Raw genomic sequence first — 23,050 nt, forward strand, 5'->3', positions numbered from 1 at the left:
GTCACATCCATCATGTCTTTTAAGGCATCCTTTTCTGAGTAGGGGCTTTTTTATGCATCCTTTATTCTTTCCCTTATTCAGAATCACTTTGGGGTCTCCCGTATCACTCATAGCATTTTACCAGCTACTTACAGGCTGCCGTTGTCAAAGGCGGATGCCGAGAGGAGAGCCAGCTGCATTTACAGTTTGTCTGAGCTCAATAATCCACGGTCTTGTAGAAATCCTTGTCATTTTCAAATGGTGACGGTCTCGGTGTAAAGCCAATCGGTGCTTTGGAGGGCCAATTCAAACACTCTCTTTTTCCCTTCTTCTTCTTCTTTTTTTCTTGTTGTTTAATCCCTCTCTTTACTTGCCTTAGTTTGTCTCCAGTAGAGATGGCATCCTTGAAATATTCAGGCCCCTTTGGAAACACTTGGGCCAGCGCAGCATCTTGAAGTGTGTGATTTGTTAGGCTTCTCCCTAGCCAGCCCCAAGCTTGCATTAGGCATTCCCTTTGAAAAGGTTTGAAGAGTCCGGGTTGTTTAAATAATAGATGGTGCCAAGGCTTTGAGTGCTAAATTAAACCTTCAAACCCTTGTGCAATGAATTAGAGCAGTTTATATCAGGTAAACTGCAACCGGCGGGATTTCTTGATCTGGAGCAGTGAGCGCTTGCCTCTGTGTGTGTGTGTGTGTGTGTGTGTGTGTGTGTATATATACGTGAGCATATTTCATTTTTAAATCTCTTAAACCTCTCTGTGTGTTCACAGAATTCATTTGTCAAGAGTGGAGGAGGTCTGTCCTTACTTATCCTTTCTTGCCCACCTTGTAATGCACTATTATATTGACCTAACACTGTTATAATCAGCATTTTTTATGATGTTTATGACGGTTGCGGTTCGAGGGGACAGACAAGTCCAAATAAAAATTGAGGTGCCAAAACCGCCACCCCCTTTTAATAATAAAAGAAAAAAAAACATTCCTATCAAAATGAACAGGCACTCGATGGCACAAGCACACAGTAAAGAAAATAGTGATCACCATTGATGGCTCTTCGCTGCGGCTCGTCTACGAAGCTCCATCCTGCAGTAGTTCAGTAGACTGAGACTCCACATTCCAGGAATGGCCTTCTTTATTTCATTCAGACCGGAAGAGGTGGCGGTGGCATCATCGTCATTGTCAGCTTACAGGAAGGAGGTTGTAGTCATTCATCCTCAAGGGGCTGCTTCTCGGAGGAAAGAGACAAGACTGTTAGCAACAGTGCCCTCTTCTCATCCCAGAGTGTTATCGCATACCTGAGTTGAGCCGATAAGGTGATTCACAGCTGCACATGCACGACAGTCTCCTAAGGGGGTTTCAGAATTCAAAGATTCAGTTTAGTTGTTCAGTGATGATTTGAAGAAGTTCAGTGTTTTTAGGATTAAGCCACAACAACATTTTTATTTTTCTATGGGCGCCGGTATTTAAGAGCAAATGTGTCAGGCGTTTCTATGCCAATCCTGCCTAGAATTCTCTGGGTATGATATCACCATAGCAACTTTGCAAACAACAACATTTATTTATATAGCACATTTTCATGCAAATAATGTAGCTCAAAGTGCTTTACATGATGAAGAAAGAGGAAAAAGACAAAGTAAGAATTAAAATAAGAGAACACTAATTAACATAGAATAAAAGTAAGGTAAAGGCAGGTGCGTACATTTCCAGAGTACATAAGGAATTTAAGAAACGAAAGAAGACCATTCACTCCATCAGGCTTGTTAGATTAGCTAATAGCTCAACCGTCCCAGCATCTCTCCCAGATCCTTCTTAAAGGTTATAAAGGTTTTTCTACTTCATCTCCATGCCCTTGGTTTTTGATTCAGAGTCCCACAGCTCTCAAAGTAAAAAAAAAAAGTGCTTTCTGGCTTGAGTTTTAAATGCACTTCTTCTTAATCTCTAGTCAATTCAGTTTAGTTAAAGAATGCTGCTGGATCTACTTGATGGATGCCTTTAAGGATTTTGAAGATCTGGATTAGGTCCTGTCAAAGTCAAATTCGGGGAGCCATTTCAGGATGGGGAGAATAATGTATTTACACACGTGTGGAATACCATGAAGGAGATGACTAAATTACAGCTGTTGATGACACTTTGAATGCACAGTAGTGCGTGATTAGTGGGCATTTCTCATGTTAGATTCAAGTTACTAATAAACGTACCCATGGAGTCAGAATGTCTACTGCTCTTTACTGGGTTTCTTATCAGTACTTGTGCACAGAGTAAGAGCAGGACTCAAGAGGCTTTAATTAAAATGCTTTCCAAAAGTCATTCAGTGTCAAATATTGATAATGATATTTAACTGTAAAATTCAACTCTCACAGTCCCAACACAGTCTACTTTATTAGGGCCCCACACACTCTCCTCTGCTGAAGGCTGAACAGGTTTAATTCTCTGAGTCTGTCACAGTACCCCAGGACATGTCCTTAAGTCCCAGGATGCACCTGGTTGCACTTGTCTGCACATCTCTGAGTTCTGCTTTGGTGACCAGAACTGCACACAGGACTCCAGATGTAGTCTCACCAGTGCATTATGTAGTTTGAGCATAAAGTCCCTTGATTTAAATACATCAGTTTTTATGATGTAACCTAACATATTATTTGCATTGTTAATCGCTTCTGCACATTGCTTAGGTGGTGAAAACAATGTGTCAACATAAACCCTTCAGTTTTTTTCAGAGGTTGCTTCCTGTAGGTCAGTGTCACCAATCTTGTATTTATAACTGATGTTCCTTTTGCCCATGTGTAACACTTTCAGCTTTTATTCTATGTTAATTAGTGTTCTCTTATTTTGATTCTTACTTTGTCTTTTTTCTCTTTCTTCATCATGTAAAGCACTTTGAGCTACATTATTTCTGTGAAAATGTGCTATATAAATAAATGTTGTTGTTGTTGTTGTTGTTTTCTCCGTTAAACCAAATTTTTTAGTGTTAACCCAGAATCACTCAAATCAAATTATCAATACATCAGAACCAATGTATATCAGAAATAGTAATGGACCCAGGAAAGCCCCTCTACCAATGACCCAAATTCTTTTCTTATTCTTTTGTCTCTTTCCAGTCAACTAACTTGAGCTCCAGTTTTGTAGGTTACCACTGATGTCTATAATGTCTGGTTTCAGTACCAAAAATGCCCACTAGAGGGGGAAAACCCATTTTACAAAGAGCCTGGCTAGCAACACAGAGAGTCATGTAGAATCTTTATAAAATAAAAGGTTTATTGATATGAAAATGCTCTGTATTAACATGAAGTTCTGTGGAGCACAAAATGGCAAAAAGGAGTTTCTAGCAAGGCAAGATGAAACATCCAGAAGACACAATTCTCAAAATATAAAATAGACTCTCACCAACTCTGTAGTTCGTTCAGAGGAACCGTCAGGAGCTGTGAGAAATCCTTTATAGGGCTTAGGGGCATTCTCCAGTGTTGGTGGGCAGGAGGTGGACCCGCCTCTTGGGGAAGCACCCACAAACCACAAGGCACGTAACAAAGGGTATGTATACAGAAACTAAGTAAATAATAATGTTAACCTAGACAAAAGAATGTAAATTGAACAAAACCGATATAAAACATGAATCTGAACCTCAACTAGGGGTGGAATACTGGCGGAGACATAACAGCTGAACAACTGAGCCACCATACTGCCCTAGTTCACATCTCCTGTATGCAACTCCAAAGGCGTAATCCATACATTAACATTAACTGGACCTTTGAATGCCTTGCCGTATTTTCCTTGGGCACTATGAATATTACCTTCCCACACTTTGTATAGTGCCTCTGCGTTTCTGTGCCTTCATCGTATTATGCATGCATTGTTGCACCCTTGTGTAATGCTTTTCTATATACGGTATTAAACCCCCTGTATAAGTTATTCCTCATGCACTATTAAACCTTTCCGTAATGCTTCTAAACGCAGTATATGAATTTTTTCTCGTTGCATTATTTAAACATCTTTGGAATGGTTTCTGCATTCAATATTAAACCCCCGTATATGAATTATTTCTTATGCATTATTAAATCTTTGTAACCCATTCTACATACAATATTAAACCCAGGATATAAATTATTTGTGAGAATTATTGAACCTTTGTAACACGTTCTATACACAACAGGAAGCTGTCAATATGAGGACACCATACCACCTTGAGTGCAGGTTTGCAAAATCGAATATTAGCTCCTCTTTATCAGGGTTGTGCTTCTGTTTCTGTTGGCATCACACACTGCTTTACACACATAAATCTTTGAAGAATGGGGTGATATTAAACCTGCTTGATTTTTATATGATTTGGCAACTGTTTTCTCAATGAACAATGGGACATGACATTGCATTCTCAAATCTGTTTTATCTGGTTGAGACTCGCAGGATGCTGCTGGAGCCTATTCTAGCAGCATAAGGTGCAAGGCAGGAAACACGAGTCCGACACAGAGGAGGCTAAATAAGTGGGAGCAGGTAAACAATGCAAATAAAATCCTACTGGCTCTTTCTACCTTAAGAGCCCCCCACATGAGGTGCCTGCTGCAATTCCACACCATTGCTCCACATATTCGTACAGATGGCTCGATACATGGATAGATCAAATGAATGAATGCTCTTTCTTTCTTTCTTTCTTTCTTTCTTTCTTTCTTTCTCTCTCTCTCTCTCTCTCTCTCTCTCTCTCTCTCTCTCTCTCTCTCCACAGGGAGAAATTTGTGAGAAATGTTAAGTGTTAATGTTAAATGACAGAAGCTCTTTGAATAAATAAATACATAAATAAATAGACAAATAAATAATTCATATCCAAGCACACTGTAGTCTGAACACACAACAGAATGACTAAAAACAAAGAAAATTAAGTAGAAAGACAACTTCTGATTTGGCAGTCCTAGTCCCAGTGAGGTGCTATACAGGGGTATTACTGTTGGTATAAAGGAGCCCCAGTCACATTTCTTGATACACTGCAGTGCATATGTGTCTGCTGTATACCATTTGGTATGGGATTTCTAAAAGCAGTGTTAATGAGTGTGATGCACCATGTGTTGGAATGATAAATGCAATTCATATGCCTCTGTTATATATCATTTGGTATGTATCTGTGAAGATTCTCAGTCATCCAGGTGAAATTATCCAGTAGTTGAGTCATGGCAACTGGACTTTGTTCTTGTTAGGTCGATACATTTCAATGCTCATCCAAGCAGCTTCTTCAGTCTGAGGAATGTTGTTAGAGACCAGACTGATGAAGCTGCTTGGATGAGCAATGAAACGTATCTACCTAACAAGAACGGAGTCCAGTTGCCATGACTCAACTACCACATAATTTGGTATGGTATTTATAAAAGCAGTGTTAATGATTGTGATGTGTCATCTTTTGGAATGATAAGTGCAATTCATATGTCTCTGTTGTATATCATTTGGTATGGTATTTATAAAAGCAGGGTTAACATTTGTGATGTGCTGCCTGTTGGAATGACAAATGCCATGCATATGTCTGTGCTATATTCCATTTGGTATGGGATTCGCAAAAGCAGTGTTAATATTTGTGATGCACCATCTGTTGGAGTGATAAATGCAATGCATACGTCTCTGTTATATGCCATTTTCTATGGTATTCATAAAAGCAGGGTTAACGTTTGTGATGCGCCACCTGTTTAAATGACAAATGCCGTGCCTATGTCTCTGCTATATGCCATTTGGTTATGGGATTTGTAAAAGCAGTGTTAATGTTTGTAATGCGCCATCTGTTGGAATAACAAATGTAATACATTTTATTGCAACAATTTTTTTTAATGTGCCATCTGTTGGAATGATGGAGACACAGATACACACAGACACTTATCTTATTATTAAGGTGGATGTATTTGTGTTTTCTAACTGGTCCACACTGTAATAATAAGCATAGATGGAATTCTGTTATCTTGTAAGCCATGTTCCTTTTTAATTTTTTTTTTAAACTCTCTTCCCATGAACTGATTAACAAGTTATCTGAAAGCATTTTAAAGTTACCACCTGTTGTCATCTTTTATATGGTTATGTAATTTTGAATAATGTTTATGTCTCTTTGTTTTGCACACTCCAGGTTTCTTCCCCGGCAGTTCTCAAGGCTGTGATGCTTTTCTAAGGCATAAAATGACCCTGATTTCACCCTCCATTCTGAAGAAATACAGCATCCCCTTCGACAGGGTAGGTTTTTTGTTTTGTTTCGTTCTTCTTTCCTCTGTGTGTGAAACTGAAACTGAGTGTCGCCCACATCCCACCCTGCTGTTTGTGACTGAATTGAATTTGAGCCAACTAAGCATCCATTGTGAAGTTAAGTAACCAAGTATATCCTGCGTGTAATGAACCTTAAACAGGATAATCTAAATGGGCGCGATGAGTACTTTCACCCCAAGAGCAGAACAGCATCCCTACAGACGAAAACACCTCTCGGTATTCACTAAGTGGTGACCACAAGGAAAATTAGATGACTTTGAAATGCTGCTGCCTGGCTCTTTTTGCGATTTATTTGGTTTTAATGTATAGAACCACAAGGAATCCTTCATTTTTCAAATATACTTATTGGGATTGCAAAGAAACCCTTGTAACCACTAGGGGGTGCCATCAAGCTCCAACATCAGACCCAATAATGCTCCACCCAGTCACAGTCTCAAATAATGGATTTTTAATCCTCCTAGCACCACTTTATACAATAAAACACAGCGAATTAACATACAAAAAGGTAAGGCAGAAGGCTCCTTTTACGCTGGATCCGGAAAGCCTTCAGATAACCCGAATGACTTGTGGGAAGCAATTCCAGGTTGTTTGGGAACCAGGGCATTCTTCCCCCGACAGTGTCCCCTTATAGCAGCCTGAGAGGGTTGCAGTTCCGGACTCCAGTTCCCATAAAGTACTACTGCCACCTAAATGTATGTAGGATGGAACTCCTGGCCTCTGGCTTCTGTTCATCCATCCCCTGGCACCTTTTATTTTGGTAGGAGGTCATGCCATCATTCAGCCAGGATGCCTGTCTGTTCTCCATGGCACTCACAACATCTAAAATGAACAACCTTAACACATGTGCTTTAAAACAACTTACTGATAAATTCCTATAATTCTTTAAAGTACACTTGGACACAGAGGTGGACATTAGCACAATGAGGTGACCTATGTCAGCCTAATAATCTTAGGCTATGTCTTCACTATTACATTTCATGGCGTTTTTAAATGAAAATGATCTCCATCCACACAAACAGTTTTCGTATCATTTACGAAGGCATGCCCATCCAAATTGAAATGACCGAAAACTTGAAACGGTAGACATGGGACGTAACCTACAAAGCTGGACCTCAAGTTACATGAGTTACAAAGAGTACCAACAAAAGGAGGCTGGAGTGAGGTCATCACTCAGTGGGGTCTGTCCTTCAACTGTTTTTTTTTCTGATTTATATTAATGACAGATTTTTCTTTTATAGTTAATAAACTTTTGAAATTTTTAAATGTTACTAAAATTGGGGGAATAGCATAGCAGATACTGAGAAGGCAGCAAAAAACAATTGAAGAAGACTTTGACAAGCTTCCAATCTCAGTGCAGTTTAACATTGAAAAGTACAAAGTTCTACTTAGACTTAGACTTGGTTCCTGCCATGCTGTTGAGCACATCGGACAACAAGGTCCCTCCACTGCTGTAGGTCCCCTGCAAGCGCTTCAGCTTCATCCCAAGACATGTCGACTAGTTTGAGGTCATTAACTCTTTTAGGGCTAATTTTTTTTGTTTCTTTTCTCCCAGGGCTGAATATTTTTCCAAAAACTAACTTTTTTAAAAAAAGAACACAAAGTGATTGTTTAACATATCAAATCAACAAAAAAATATTTATTTTTGACAAATGTTACTATTTTGCATGTTGTATGAGCCTGAATACTATATGATTTCACATACTATGATTTCACATACTGTAAATGTTACAAAGCAAAATCCTGCAAAGTATGGTATCGCTCAAAGCAGCCAATTGCATGCATTGCCACATTGCACTGCTTACAACACGTGTTGCACTGGTCTCGTCTTTTGTTGTGGGTTTCCACTTTGAAAAACGAGAATACGGAGCAAGCGCATCCTGCGATTCAAAAAATTGCTCTGCATACCTGCTTGTCTCGTCTGACAGTAGCTGAAAAGTGGCATCAGGAGAGAGCAGATTGAAGTAGTCCAGTGGCTGGTAATCTGTCGTGTCCAACAGCAAGCCATGCCGTCTTGTGAAGTCCAGTAGCCAGTTCGACACCCATGGATCAATGTCTGGGTATTCCTCCCATGCAAACCTTGCCGTAGGTGCATTGGCTGCGCAAATGTGCTCAGCTGGCTACCGATCAGCTGGGGCGGCATCGGCTAGTGTTCAGTCAGCTAATGCCGGCTCCTCACTCTCTTGCTCCTGATCACTGTCAATAAAATCTGATTCTGAAAAATCAGAGTCCGACTCTGCAATAATGAGTATTTTCTGTTCTGCACTCGCTTCGCTGCCTTGTGAGATGTGGATGCCATCTTGCCTTTATTTACATTTGTTTACATTTCGCAACTCACGCACATGCAAGGATTAGATGCAGAGTCAATGAATCTAACATTCCTCCAAGCAGAGAGGGAATGCCTGTGACGTGACAGTGAGTTTTGTCACCATTAACAGCTGATTGTCGCCCTCTATCGCAGGATGTCGACTTTTGTCGACATCCGCCCTAAAAGAGTTAAGGAAAGGTCTCTGCCAGGCATTTCAAGTTCAACGCCTTTCCCGTTTAGCCCCTGGGGGGAGCCTGGTGCGAGCCTGGTGCATGTCTACTCGAGATATATGAAAAATATGATAGGCTAATCAGAGTCGACATCATGCAGATGTGACCTGGAGACTAGCTGACTCCCCCCGCTGTAGACCTTCCTCACTAGTCACACAATCAGTGAATTAAATGTTGAGGATCCAATCACAGGCAGCAGTGCTGGCCGACATCTTCCAAGTCTCATTTGTGTAGATTATTGTCGGGACAATGATGGAGGTGTACAATTGTAGCTTTATCTTGATGGAGATCGAGGTTGACGTCCAGATGGATTGGAGGTGACAGAACATGGCCAAGGCCTTTCCAATATGGTTGGAAAATGTCGATATTCTTGACAATGCTCCAACTCTCACTCATGAGGATTGCTGTCGGCTTTCAGGAGGCGTCCATTTGTATCTTTCTCTTGAGGGGGATCGAGGCTAATGTTCAGATGGATTAGAGATGGCAGAACATGGCCAAGGCCACATGTTTGTTGACCTTGTGGCACTGACAGTGATGCTCCCCTGGGCACCTGGGTCCCTGATCTTCATGAGCTTTAACATCTCTGCACTAATTTGCTAACACTACATTTGCTTCACAGTAGAGCTTTGTAGTGACGTCCTGGTATTAAGCATCATGTGAATTATGAACGGAAGATGGGAGACACTGTCATACAGGAAGCGGCCACTGCAAGGGATTTAGGGGTTAATGCTGACACATTTTCATCATCTGAGCAATGTACAGAAGTGATTAAAAGGCAAATAAAATATTAGGTTATTTTATAAAAACTGTTGAATATAAGTCAAGGGACGTTACGATCAAACTGTATAATCCACTAGTAAGACCACATCTGGAGTCCTGGGTGCAGTTCTGGTCCCCCCGGTACAAGAAAGACATAGCAGCACTTGAAGCTGCACAGAGGAGAGCAACCAAGTGCATCATGGGACTTAAGGACATGTCATACTGTCTCAGAATTAAACCAGTTTAGTCAGAGCAGAGGAGACTGCGTTGGGACCTTATCCAGATCTTCAAAATTCTGAAAGCCAGTATTAAAATCGATAGAGCAGAAGTTTGTCAACTTAACTGTGAATCACGTACTCAAGGACACCAGTGGAAATTAAGTGCAGTGCATTTAGGACTGAAGCCAAGGAAGGACTTCTTTACTCAAAGAATTATGGGAATCTGAAACAAACTACCGACACATGGAGTTGAAGCAGAAACCTTGAGAAACTTTAAGAAGGATCTGGATGGGTTATTAGAACAGCTTAGTTATTAGCTAAACAAATTGGGCTTGCTGGACTGCGTGATCTCCTCTTGTTTCCAGTTGTTCTTATACAGACTTCACATCAGGTCTTTACTTTGGTTATTTCCAAAACATACATTTCTCCTTTTTATTTTCATGTTCATCTTCGCATGGCACGGTGGTGTAGTGGTGGCACTGTTGCCTCGCTGTCAGGGAGACCGAGTTTCACATCCTGCATGGAGGTTTGCATGTTCTCCCCATGTCTGTGTAGGTTTCCTCCCACAGACCAAACACATGCAGGGTAGGTGGATTCAGGTTGCTAATTTGGCCTCGGTGAGTGTTTGTGTGTGAGTGTGTTCATCCTGTAATGGACTTTCACCCAGTCCAGGGGTTGTTCCTGCCTTGCATCCAGTGCTAACTCGAATAACCTCTCACCTCCCTGCAACCCTGTTCAGGTTGAGCGGGTTTGAAAAATGGCTGCTTGGATTGCACATTTGACACATTTGCTAGAATATTTAAGATGATTTTTGAAGAATTATTTATTGGCTTTACTTAAGGGGGTTCCTAGACGCCTGCTCGAGAAGGCTTATGACTCTATAAATTGGTAATTTTCTCAGTGGTGGCGAGATGCCAAGATCCATAACAAGAAACTGGGGTCCTGTTATTAATTCCCTGGGACTGCAGGTGCTGTTGGGCTTTCACTAAATGTCTTACTGTAATTAAAATATTATATTGACTTGTCCAGGGAACATTCATCCAAAAATCCACAGGAACTTCCAGATGGTCAATTGCAAATTTAATGCAGGTAATGGTGGCCTTTTTAGTTATTTTATATTTTAAGAACGAAGGTTTTCTGTTGAACTCCCCATTTGTGTAGTTCATGAGTGACATCCTTATATTAAAATCATTGCTAGCAATGAGCTGATTTATAAACTGAGGAGGCAGGTGATAATGTCGTCATACTGGCAGACAGCAATCAGGTTGTCCCATCACACTCAAGTCTTCTGTCTGTGTGCCTCTTGCGCTTATTAAACATGGGACACAGGGGAACGCATTTCCACCTCATAGCACCCAGTTACTGGTCTGGTACCACCGGCCATGCCAAATTTATCCCCCAGTCTGAGACGTGTCGTCCTTTAATTCAATATGCTTTTGCACATGCTTTACTAGATAAGATGGCAACCAGGCAGTTCTCAGATAGATAGATAGATAGATAGATAGATAGATAGATAGATAGATAGATAGATAGATAGATAGATAGATAGATAGATAGATAGATAGATAGATAGATAGATAGATAGATAGATAGATAGATAGATAGATAGATAGATAGATAGATAGATAGATAGATAGATAGATAGATAGATAGATAGATACTTTATTAATCCCAAGGGAAAATTCATATACTCTAGCAGCAGCATAAAAAACAATATTAAATTAAAGAGTGATAAAAATGCAGGTATAACAGACAATAACTTTGTATAATGGGACTTTGTAGCTTTGAGTAGTGAGAAAAGCGCTATATAAATGTAAAGAATTATTATTATTGTTAGCAATCAGTCTCTGGTATTTGTAGTTGTCCATGATCCACAATCCTAAATCGGCATGACAGATGTTTGGGTGATGTGCGCTTAACAGGCACTTCTTCTTCATGAAAAGGGTCATGGGAATGAATGTGGAACTGCCGAGTCACATAATTGAAGCAGAAACAACTTTCAGAAGGTACATGGATAGGGATATCGGGACCATTTGTCTATTAGCTGACCCACCACAGTGGCCTCCTCTCATTTGGCAGATGTTCTGTGTTATTAGGGCTGGTTCCGTCCTTGCATCTTTATCTGCTGGGTTATGTTCTCTCACCCACCCTGACCAGAGGAAAACAGGTTTACAAATTGGAATTAAGTTCAAGTATTTCCATACTGATTCGAATTTAACAATCTGTGCAGCCGTCTAAACCGACCTGTTTTTGAACACCACTGTGAAAATAAAAATGAAAGGAAAAGAGAATTGCTTGCCGATTCTAGTGTGGCCAGTGGATTCAAAAGGGATTCACTCCCCTTCACCTTCTGCAGTCTTTATTGTGTTGTAGATTTAATTTGAAATGGATACATTTGCCATTTTTAAAGGGGTCTGAAGACCCTCTGCCACTTGTACCTGCAGTTTAGCCGTGTTTCCTTACTGTTTAACTCTTGAATTCTGCACTGTTTGCAAATTTTGAGAGTTAAACACTAACTCCCCCCCAACCCTGACATGTAACTACTGAGATGGAAAGAGCTCAGCTGAGCGGTGCCTTAAAATAAAAGCGCCAGCCTGTAATAATTACTTACATTGGATTCCAGTTTACCGATTTCTATGTTAAAATGCTGAAGGGGTAGGGGAGTTTTGGGGAGAACGATGGATGGCGGAGGGGGTTTCATGATGGCGAGCAGGTTTTGTGTTAAACATAGAGTGCGGAATTAAAAGATTTCCATTCTTCTAGCTGGAGGAGTATTTGTCAGGCAATTCAGGCGGCTGCATTTCCAGCTTCACAGTGCAACTCCCTGCAGACAAAAGAAGGCAATAACTGGCTTTGCCCAACACCACCGGGCTCCATTTAGGCAGCGGCGAGCATGCAGGCTCAGGTTATTAGTGTGCTGTCACTTTGACAAAGCAGTTGGAATAAACTTGAACAACAGGGGGGTTAAAAAAAAAATAAAAAGAATTATCTGCATAAGAATGAAGGCGATTCACAGACTAAATCACGGGGGCCGTCTAAAGTTACCCATCTTGTAGAAGGTTCGGTCATAAAACTGCTTCGTTTTGAACAGAAGAAATTTTACAAAGAAGTAGAAACCATTCAGCTCCTTCGAGCTCCTAACGGCAGGCTGCCACACAATATCATCTCCATGTTTTTTAAAGATCAGGAGGACACCTGCTTCAGCTCCACGACTCGATAATTTAATCCGTTTAAAGCAACAACAACATTTATTTCTAGAGCACATTTTCATACAAATGATGGAGCTCATAGTGCTTTATATAATGAAGAAAGAGAAAAAAGACAAAATAAATAAGAAAATAGAATTAGGGAACACTAATTAACATAGAATAAATGTAAGGTCCGATGGCCAGGGAGGACAGAAAAAAAAAAAAAAACTCCAGACAGCTGGAGAAAAAAAATAAAATCTGCAGGGGGTCCGAGGCCACAAGACCACCCAGCCCCCTCTAGGCATTCTACCTAACATAAATGACCTCAATCAGTCGTCATGGTATTCAGGGTTCACATGAAGAACTTGATGATGACAATCATCTGGCCTTTAATCCATCAATGTAGGGACAGCATGGTGCCCTGATCATGTGGTGGTGGTGGTGGAGCAGATTACCACCACAGAAAACCGGAAAAAGAACAGCAGAGAAAGTAGAGGTTAGTGGGGATTACAGAGCCACCATGAATGGTAATGATAATTCAGTGCATATACAGAGTATCAGGATTAAACTAAAATGAAGCCATGAGAAAGCCATGTTAAAGTAATGAGTTGTTAGCAGTTTTTTTAAAATGCACCACCGTATTAGCCTGGCGAATTTCTATTGGTAAACTCGTATTCCAGATTTAAGGTGCATAACAGCTGAAGGCCGCCTTACCAGTTCTTTTAAGTTTAGCTCTTGGAATTCTAAGCAGACACTCATTTGAAGATCTAAGGTTATATTTTGGAGTGTAAGGTGAGAGGCAGGACAGGGTGAGATTATTGAAGGCTTTGTAAACCATCAGCAGTATTTTAAGGTAACCAGTGTAGTGACACTAAGACTGGGGTGATGCGCTCGGATTTTCTTTTCCTAGTTAAGATTCTAGCAGCTGCATTTTGCACTCGTTGCAATCGATTGATGTCTTTTTTGGGTGGTTTACTTTAGTTTATTTTTGTAAAGAGATCCTCACCGAGCGTAGGAGTCGAGGGCTGAAATGAGGTAAACTACAACTGCAGGCTTCATAAATTACAGATTATGTAATGTACCTGTGACCACTAGAGGGCATTGCAGCCACCCCCCCCCCCCCCCAACCAAAAACACAATCTCACAGACACAGCCCCGGGTTCAAAATACAAACATTTATTGAACAGACTGCCTTTGACAGATTTCTCTCTCTTAACACAGCACAACATTTTTGACTAAACAATGTACAGTAGCAATTAAAAGGGCAAGTAAAATGTTAGGTTATATCATAAAAAGTGTTGTATTTAAATCAAGGGAGGTTCTGCTCAAACTACATAACACACTGGTGAGAGCACATTTGGAGTCCTGTGTGCAGTTCTGGTCACAACAGTACAGGAAAGACACAACAGCACTTGAAGCTGTGCAGAAGAGAGCAACCAAGTGCATCATGGGACTTAAGGACATGTCCTAGTGTGACAGACTCAGAGAATTAAACCTGTTCAGTCTGAGCAGAGGAGACTACGTGGATACCTAATCGAGGTCATTTAAATCCTGAAAGGCATTGATAAAGCAGATCCAACAACATTCTTTCAGCTTAAGGGTAAATCACGTACTTGAGGACATCAGTGGGCATTAAGGGACTGAAGCCAGAAAGCACTTCTTTGTGAAAAGAGGTGTGGGACTCTGAAACAAAGTACTGAGACATGGAGTTGAAGCAGAAACCTTGAGAACCTTTAAGAAGCATCAGGATGAGATGTTGGGACAGCTCAGCTAAACAAATAGGCTTGATGGGCTGAAGGGTCTCCTCTCATTTGTCAAATTTCTTAGCTTCTTTTGTGTAATTCTTTCTCTTCTCTCTGTTCTCTCCTCAACTCCTTTCCAGCGAGTGTTTTCCACCTCCACTCCTGACATGTATAAGTGGAGCAGCTCTGCCTTGCTCAGTTCGAGACCCAGAAGAACTTCCTGTACCAGGGTATTGTCCACAGGAAGTACCCCCTGGGTCAGGCAGAAGACTCACAAAAGTATGGCGCACAAGTCTCTGCAGCACCAAGTGGTGGGACTACAGTTCCCAGTATGCCTGGTGGGTGTCCGTACAGGTACCGTAGTCCAGGGTTGCTGCCATCTAGTCTTGGAGTAGTGAATAGTTCACATAGGTTATCTCCCCCAGTTGTTCCAGTATGCTGTCTTCCTGGCTGGGTAAGGAGAACTTCTGGAATTCCCTCAGCTGTGCTGCAGTGTTGGCACCTTCTGCCAGCCTCCTGGTTGAAGGATAGAATGCCTTGACTTACTACTTGACCAATTACACACTTGATCTCCCTGCCATTTCTTGCCGTCCTGTACAAACCTTAATAAAAGTAGAAGTGTTGCTGTGTCCGTCCGGTTGCTATATCTCGTCATTCCAAAAGATGATGCATCACAAACATTTGTTGGAATAAAATGCATTGTATTTGTCATTCCATCAGATGGAGCATCACAAACATTAACACAGCTTTTACAAATTCCATACCCAATGACCTGTGACAGAAACATATGTATTGCATTTGTCATTCCAACAGGTGACTCTTCCCAAACATTAACACTGCTTTTACAAATCCCATACCAAATGATATATGACAGAGACATATGCATTGCATGATGCACTTTAAACATTGACGCTGAAGTCTACATTGATTACTTACAGGTCAACCCGTCTTAGATGTTAATGAATGGACAAAAAAATACAGAGTAGTTAATAATGCACAGTAAACAAGGTAGCTTCAAACAGAATGATGTGAAAGGATCCTAATAGTACACTGATGAGCCAAGACATTAGACGCTTTCCTACTGCAGGAACTTTGTTTTCTGGAACCAGTGAGTTTCTGTATGATGCAGGGTTGGGGTTTCTAGCCATTTTCACCTTTCACCTTTATACAAAATACATGCTGTTGTGGTGGACAGCCGGGTCCCATGCCCGGCTACATCTGTTCCAGGGGCAGCTCAGTACCTCCCCCGGGACACAGACGGTGATCCCCCAACCTGTCGCATGGCTCCATGGGAGATGGAGTCCTCCACAGCCTGGTTGGGGGCTCGGATGGCCGCTAGGGGGAGCTGCATGGAGTCAGCAGCCCGGCTGGAAGAATCTTCAGCCCCACCCGGAAGTGCAATTAGGTCCAGGTGGTCAAGCACCTGGAACGCTTCCGGGTGGGATATAAAAGGGCCAGCCACCACCACTCGAGAGCGAGAGTCGGGAGGAGGAGGACTAAGCCTGAGGAGGAGTGGTGGTAAAGGAGAGAGGATTGTGTTGTGTTGTGGAATAGTGCTTGTGGACTGTGTATTGCCTGTGGGTCACAGGAAAGACGTGCGCCCACGGGTGAAGAAAATAATAAAGTCTGGTTGTATTTGGTACGTGCCTCTGTGTCTATCTGTGTTGGGTCAGGCGCCTATGTAGTGCCTTGTTACACTGTGCAAAGATGAATGATGTGGTGCAAAGTGAGGTGCATTCGGGAGTTCATGGGTCTCCCCTTCCTTAGTAGTGTATGGTGCAAGTACATGAGGGACACCAGGGAGGCGGCTATGAAGAGTGATGCAGTGCAAAGTGTGGGGGTTGGGGGACCACCTCCACCTTATTGCTTTGAATTGATCACAAATTATCAGGGGAGATTATTGCTTCAATGTGGCGCCTGACTCAGCACAGCAGGGAGACGGCTATGAAGAGTGCTGAGGTGCCAAGTGTGATGTTTTTGGTAGTTCACGGGGAAGATTATTGCACTGGTGCTGTGTGTAGAGCAACGCACCAGGGAGACGTCTATGAGGAGTGATGCGTTGAAAAGTGCTGCACGTTAACGAGTTCACGGGGAGAATATTGTTTCGATGCGGCGCGCCAGGGAGACGGCTGTGAGGAGTGATGCGTTGCCAAGTGCTGCGTGTTAACGAGTTTACGGCGAGAATATTGTTTTGATGCTGTGCAAAGTGTGGCGCTCCATCTTCACCGATAGCTCTCCAAAGTCAAAAACTAACAGATTTGAACGATGGCACCAGTACTTTTGGTCAACCAGTGTCCCATACCCCACCCACATAAGTTGCTGGTTGAAATTAAAGTACCTACTCTCTGGAGTAGGAGCTTAAAAAAAAGTACCAGAAACTTCCAACCAGGAAGTATGAATGACCCGAGTTCCTACCAAAGTTCCTGAGTTTTAAAAAAGTTCCAGTGGTGGGTAAGCCTGACATGCTGTGTGCCAGCCAACTGAAGCATGGATAAGACATCTGAAGCTGTTCTGTTCTGTCTGGCACCAGGATGCTTGTAGCAGATCCTCATAACTCCTCTAAGTTGACAGCTGGAGCCACCATGCTTTGGAATTTTCTATCCAGTATATCCCACAGATTGAAATCTGGGGGATAAATAAATAAATATAATAAAAGCAAACCACCACCATAAACACACATAAGAACTTCTACAGCTAGCTAGCTTCTAGCTGCTGTCAATAGCAGGCTTGTAGGCGGCAGTGAGATGAGGTCAGACTAGCTCGGATGGTGCCACAGGTTTATATTTATTTAAAATCATTAATAACGACAGTTTACATTTCATTGTGCATTCGTTTCATGTTATGTGCGGCATCAATGAAATAAATCCATGAAGAAATAATCAAATAAGTGCATAAAGAAATAAGCAACAAGAAGCAGATTTCACAAAATGTTTAATTATTTATGCTCACATGTCACTGTGTTCTTATTTATTTATTGCAGCTTTTCACAATACGTTTATTTATTTGTTTAGTTTTGTCCAAAATATTCCTTGGAGCACAATAAACAGGATGGAGGTTGTGGCAGATAGGGGTTGGGGGGGGGGGGGTGTTTGGATTGGGGGGTTTGACCCGATTCCTACCATCTCAGTAAATGATGGTGTCTGATCTTTCTACTAACTGATCCTGTCTGATCCCGTCAGTGTCACGTGATCTAATCCAGTCTGATCCCGTCGTGGCTATTGTTAACACTGCACTCTGATTCCATCACCAAGGGCAGGTGGCATACACAACATGCAGCTTCCCTTACCGGGATTAAGACCTTGATGGGGTCTTGAAAAAGACCCCCACCTTTTACAATTTGGATGAATTCTTCCCTGCCACAACTATGTTAAACTGAAGTTTTTACCATTTTCGTACTCTAGGTGGGAGCAGACATAAGCAATTTGTGTGCAGAAATTTAAAAAGCAACTCTCGGTTCTGCCAGGAGGTAATCGGGCAAAGAGAAAGAGATGAGAAGAACTCAAAGGTCATGAACAAGATGAGATGAACCCAAGTAAAAATGCCAAAGCCCAACACACGAACCAGACACTTTGCCAAAAAGCACATGGTACTGATTCAAAGTGAGCGTCTTTAACAATGCGAGGATCCATCTTACTAACCGAAGGTTGTAAACCGGATATGGATGCTGGGCGCATTGAGGCGCACGCACACTGCAGCGCATCACACAGCGTAAACCAGATATGGACGCAAGGCGCAGGGCTGAACTTGCTGTGCTCCACTCTGCCAGCGGTCGGTGTCAGCAAAGGCAACTGAATCACGTCTCCACAAAACAAGACCGCTTTACTACAGATATGTGTATGTAATTAAATGACATTTCCCCAGACGCACCCACCCTCCATGATATGTCATCCATCCAGATATCGGACGGAACAGAAACTGATTGCCATTCTTGGATATCCGATTCGCTGACGAATCGCGGGCTTACTAGTCAGGAGATAAAACGTTAACTGGCAACGAACCAAGTCATGCCGATTTGTCATCAAATTGTAATTGTTAACCAAGAGTGGAGGTACTTGATAAGAAGAGCAAAGTTCTGAAGCCAGGAATCCACCAAAAGATTCACCTGCTAACACAGAGGTTTATCCTCAATCTTGGATGAGAAATGGCCACTGGTGCTGACCTTTTAACCTATTGTCTTGTGTGGCCACTAGTGGGCATACCAGCACCCCAAACCGCAGACACAACTACACAAGTACGTTCCCAGGTTGTAATAATTCTATTGGGAAACGGTACCTTGTTGTACACAATTCAGTCCTTTTCTTTTCACTTCTCCTCATCTTCACTCTTCCCAGGTGAGTGTTGTCCAGCTCCTCTCTTGACTCTGACTCCCTGAGCCGAGTGGAGGGGTGTCTTTTAACTCTGGACCCCGGGATACTTCTGGTGCTTAATCTACTGCCTCCAGGAAGTGTTTGGCAGATTTACAGTGGTCCTTTTATTTATTGATCGATCGATCAATCGATCGATTGATTTGATTGTAATTATTCCATACAAATAGATCAATTTTTACAGAAAATAAGATTGAAAACAAATCAACCCCCAACCCTGAGAAAGAGAGCATGGCCAACGGAGTAAAACTTAAAGCTAGTAAAAATAAATAAATTGATGAGGAAATGGGAAGAGAATCTGCTTCCTCAGTGCTTTAAGAGCTTATTGTAAAATATTATTGATTAGATCCTGCCAGGTTTTGAAGAAGTTCTGCACAGATCCTCTAAGTGAGAATTTGATTTTTTCCAATTTCAAATAATATAAAACATCAGTTACCCACTGACTTAAAAGAGGAGCGTTAGGACTCTTCCAGTTTAGCAAAATAAGTCTGTGTGCCAATAGTGTAGTAAAGGCAATCACAGGTTGTTTGTCCTTCTCCACTTTAAGCCCCTCTGTGAGCCCACCAGACACAGCTGTTAATGGGTTAGGAGGGATTGTGACACCAAGGCTGTCTGAAAGGCACTTTTGGTCCAGAATGAAGTTAATTTGGTGCAGGCCCAAAACATGTGACCCAGTGAGGCTGGAACTTGATTGCAGGGTTCGCAGGTTGGATCTTGCCCTGGAAACATTTTGGACAGTTTTAAGTGAGACAGATGTGCTCAATATATAATTTTGAATTGAATAATTGTATGCTTTACGCATATGGAGCTCGAGTGAATTCTCTGCATTGCTATCTTCCACTCCTTTTCTGATATGTTGAGTGAGAGATCCTTTTCCCATTGTCCTCTTGGGTCTTTGAAAGGAAGGGACTATAAAATAATTTTATATATTGCAGAAATGCTGTCTTGAGTCCTCGAAACTGAGCAATATTTTTTCCAGCTTATTTTTACTATCTACACCCAGAGAACCTGATAGGGCCGGCCCATTGGACCACAACTCCCATGCTGCCATACAGGCGTCCATAATGGGTGTTACCAGTTGTGATGCTGCCACCCAGGGGACCCTCTGTTCATAGTAGGCAGTCACCCGTTGTGCTGTCCATTCTGGGTGTTGCTCAGCAGCTGTTATGATGCCAGCCCCACCATAGCTGCTGTAATGTTTTGCTGTATCCAGGTCCTGGCACAGAAAGGAGATCTCGTCATTCCCTCATTAGCAATGCCTCTTGGCCAGGTAAGAGAGTGGGGTCCGTCCCTCAAACTTGATGATGTCGTCAGATGCCATAACCCAAAGGGAACAGGGAGTCTTATCTTCATGGTAGAAATTAGATCAGTTAGATTCATCACCTTCGAAAAAAATCCCAAAATGCATTTAAGAATGTATCTTTTAATACACAGACCACCCATAACATAGTTTAAACAACCCAATTCATGACATTGTCACGACACAAAGTTAATAAATTCCAAAGACATCTCATGCACAACAATGTGATCGCAAGAATCCTTATATTCGACAACCTCTAAATAGATGTATACTTTAATAAAGTCAGTTGAGGGGAACCCACGAATGATGAATAAAAATTTGGACGTGAGCGTCAGTACTCTTTGCGCCATCGGAACCAAGTTACCCAAGCTATTCTGTAACATATCCGTAATTATTTACCGCTCTGATACTGATCTTTCTGATCATAAAATAGGTCATTACGATAGCAATTGATGAGAAGAATTCATAATTCATTGCAGAATTTCAGTATTTGAGGGTTCCTCTAGAGTGCTGCCTCTTTCTCTTGCAAAATTTGACCCAAAATGTAATCATCGCCATCTCATAACAGGCTTAGGTTTCGAGTTTGATTGTTTTCCCATCCAGTTGTTTTAGCTCTAGACTGTCCCCGAGAAACTGACACACTGACAGACACACACCTATCATCAAGATATCAATTTTTTCTGTATCAGGGGACCGTAAAACATTGCGATCTGTCAAAAACCGCTAATCGAAATTTTTGACAAATGTAAAGTTTTTGCTTCTCCCCCATAGACGATCGGTAATGGTGCAGGAGGGCGCAAAGCAAAAATTGCGGACCACAGCACACACTAAAGTCCCCACTCCCTAAAGAGATTTTTTTGGATAACTAAATAGCGCCAACGAAGGTTTTGTTTATGAATCCAAAAATCTGAAAGCCATGAGTTATGTGACATTGTCTTTCATAGCATCTGTCCCTACTATTACACTACTATTGCACACATAACTCGGTTAAGGTGAATAACCCGATTAAGGCAGTTCCCTAACTTAGTTATCTACTGCAGTTCTCCTTTGCCAAAACACTTTGATGACATGCAGGGTCATCTTAACGTATGGGCACACTGGGTACTTGCTGGCTGCTTGGGGCTGGGGTTGGGGCTGGTGGTTATGGGGCTGGGGCCCAGGATGTTTCTGATACCTGTTTATGTTTCTGTTTTGCTGTCAAAGCAGGAGCCCCAGTGTACTACTTTGCCCTGGGGGCCTATGATGCTAAAAAGACAGCCCTGAGTAGTCATAAAACTGTGCAAAAAAAGAGTTAAAACTCATTATTGGCCACCATGAATCAGAAAATAAGCATAACGCCTATGATAATAATCTTATCTATATATATAAAAATAGAATGGGTGGGTCGTCGGGTGGGCCTTTTTTTCATTCCGTCGTTTTTTCGACATTTTGAAAATGTAGAATGATTATTTGATTTTTTTGTTTTTATTTGATCGTGTCTATGTAGCCGCCGTCGTAATAAAGTATCGCTAAAATCGTCATTTATCGTAATTCATTTTTGACGTATAACGTCGCCGTCGTCGAGGTCAGTGATACCAGTGCAAAAAATCTGCTTACGGTTGAAAGACACGCCCTACTCACTGGACAGTTAAAAACACCAATCAAACTAACGATGACATCAAGTATTACCCAATCAAAAGTAGGAAAGGAGGCATCTTCATAAAATGCGTGTGGGATGATTTGCATGAGACGCTGCTTTAAAAAAAAAATTATAAAAAAAATACGGGATAAATCCCGTCCAGTATTGATTCAAAACGGGACGCGCAATTTCATTCTCAAACGCGGCACGATTCCGTATTTTAAAGGACGGGTGGCAACCCTACAGTGCCAGGTAACCACCCATACAATCACATTGTGATTCAGACTAGGAATGCAATGAATGTAATTACCCCGATCTACATACAAGGCGAAAGTCTTGCAACATTCAAAGATGATGGTTTGGGATAATTAGTACTTATTAAGTACAACATTGAACATAAAAGAGCTTATGAAGCCTTGAACCGAAAAAAGCAAGATCTCAGAGATCGTAAAAAAAAAAAAAATAGGAGGTAATGTCGTTTTACTCGCTGTAGATTTTACTCAAACATTACCAGTTATTCCACGAGGGAGACCAGCAGATGAACTCAACGCGTGTTTAAAATCCATGCTTCTCCCACGGTCGGTTATATGTCGCGTGTTCTCGGGTAGGTACACCAAAAACTGTATACATTTAAGCATGTAATGGGCAAAGAAAAAATGAGGTATACCCGAAGGCACTGCAGTAGTACTCAATGTAACTTTACTTCTTAAATGTTAATGTTTTACTGTTTAATAATTTATACGCTTCTTATATGTTGTTCAAATTCTTTTATCAAAATACCACTGACAGCGCAATGCACGATAACATCGAGTCAATACACCATACGCATCCGCCCACGGCTGCCCTGCTGTGCGCAGATAGGACTTGATTGTACAATAAAATAAAATAAAGATAAAAAGACTAAAACAATCATCACCCATAAAGCGGATAGTAGACGTGACGTACTATATGTGTACCACATTTCAAGTGTATAGGTGCAACGGTTTGCGAGCTACAGGTCATTTAAAATCCTGGACAGACACACAAATTGCCACGGTAGCAAATTACAGGAGAAGATTTTACTGTTTAATAATTTACGAGCTGTATATACCCGGCGTTGCCCGGGGCAGAAGTAACCTAATCGGTCAAA

The 23,050-nt window shown here is 41.6% G+C and overlaps 1 protein-coding gene across 3 annotated transcripts in view; it reads left to right on the forward strand.

Annotated features, from left to right (window-relative positions):
• kdm4b (lysine (K)-specific demethylase 4B) overlaps positions 1–23,050 on the forward strand; it is a 349,744-nt gene that overhangs the window by 177,066 nt on the left and 149,628 nt on the right. For all 3 annotated transcript variants that reach the window (XM_028816605.2, XM_028816603.2, XM_028816604.2), the window contains exon 7: positions 6,064–6,167. In XM_028816605.2, coding sequence (XP_028672438.1) covers positions 6,064–6,167 — 104 coding nt within the window. The remainder of the gene's footprint in view (positions 1–6,063; positions 6,168–23,050) is intronic.

Source organism: Erpetoichthys calabaricus, chromosome 12 (assembly GCF_900747795.2).
Source record: "Erpetoichthys calabaricus chromosome 12, fErpCal1.3, whole genome shotgun sequence".
NCBI classification, from domain to species: Eukaryota; Metazoa; Chordata; class Cladistia; order Polypteriformes; family Polypteridae; genus Erpetoichthys; species Erpetoichthys calabaricus.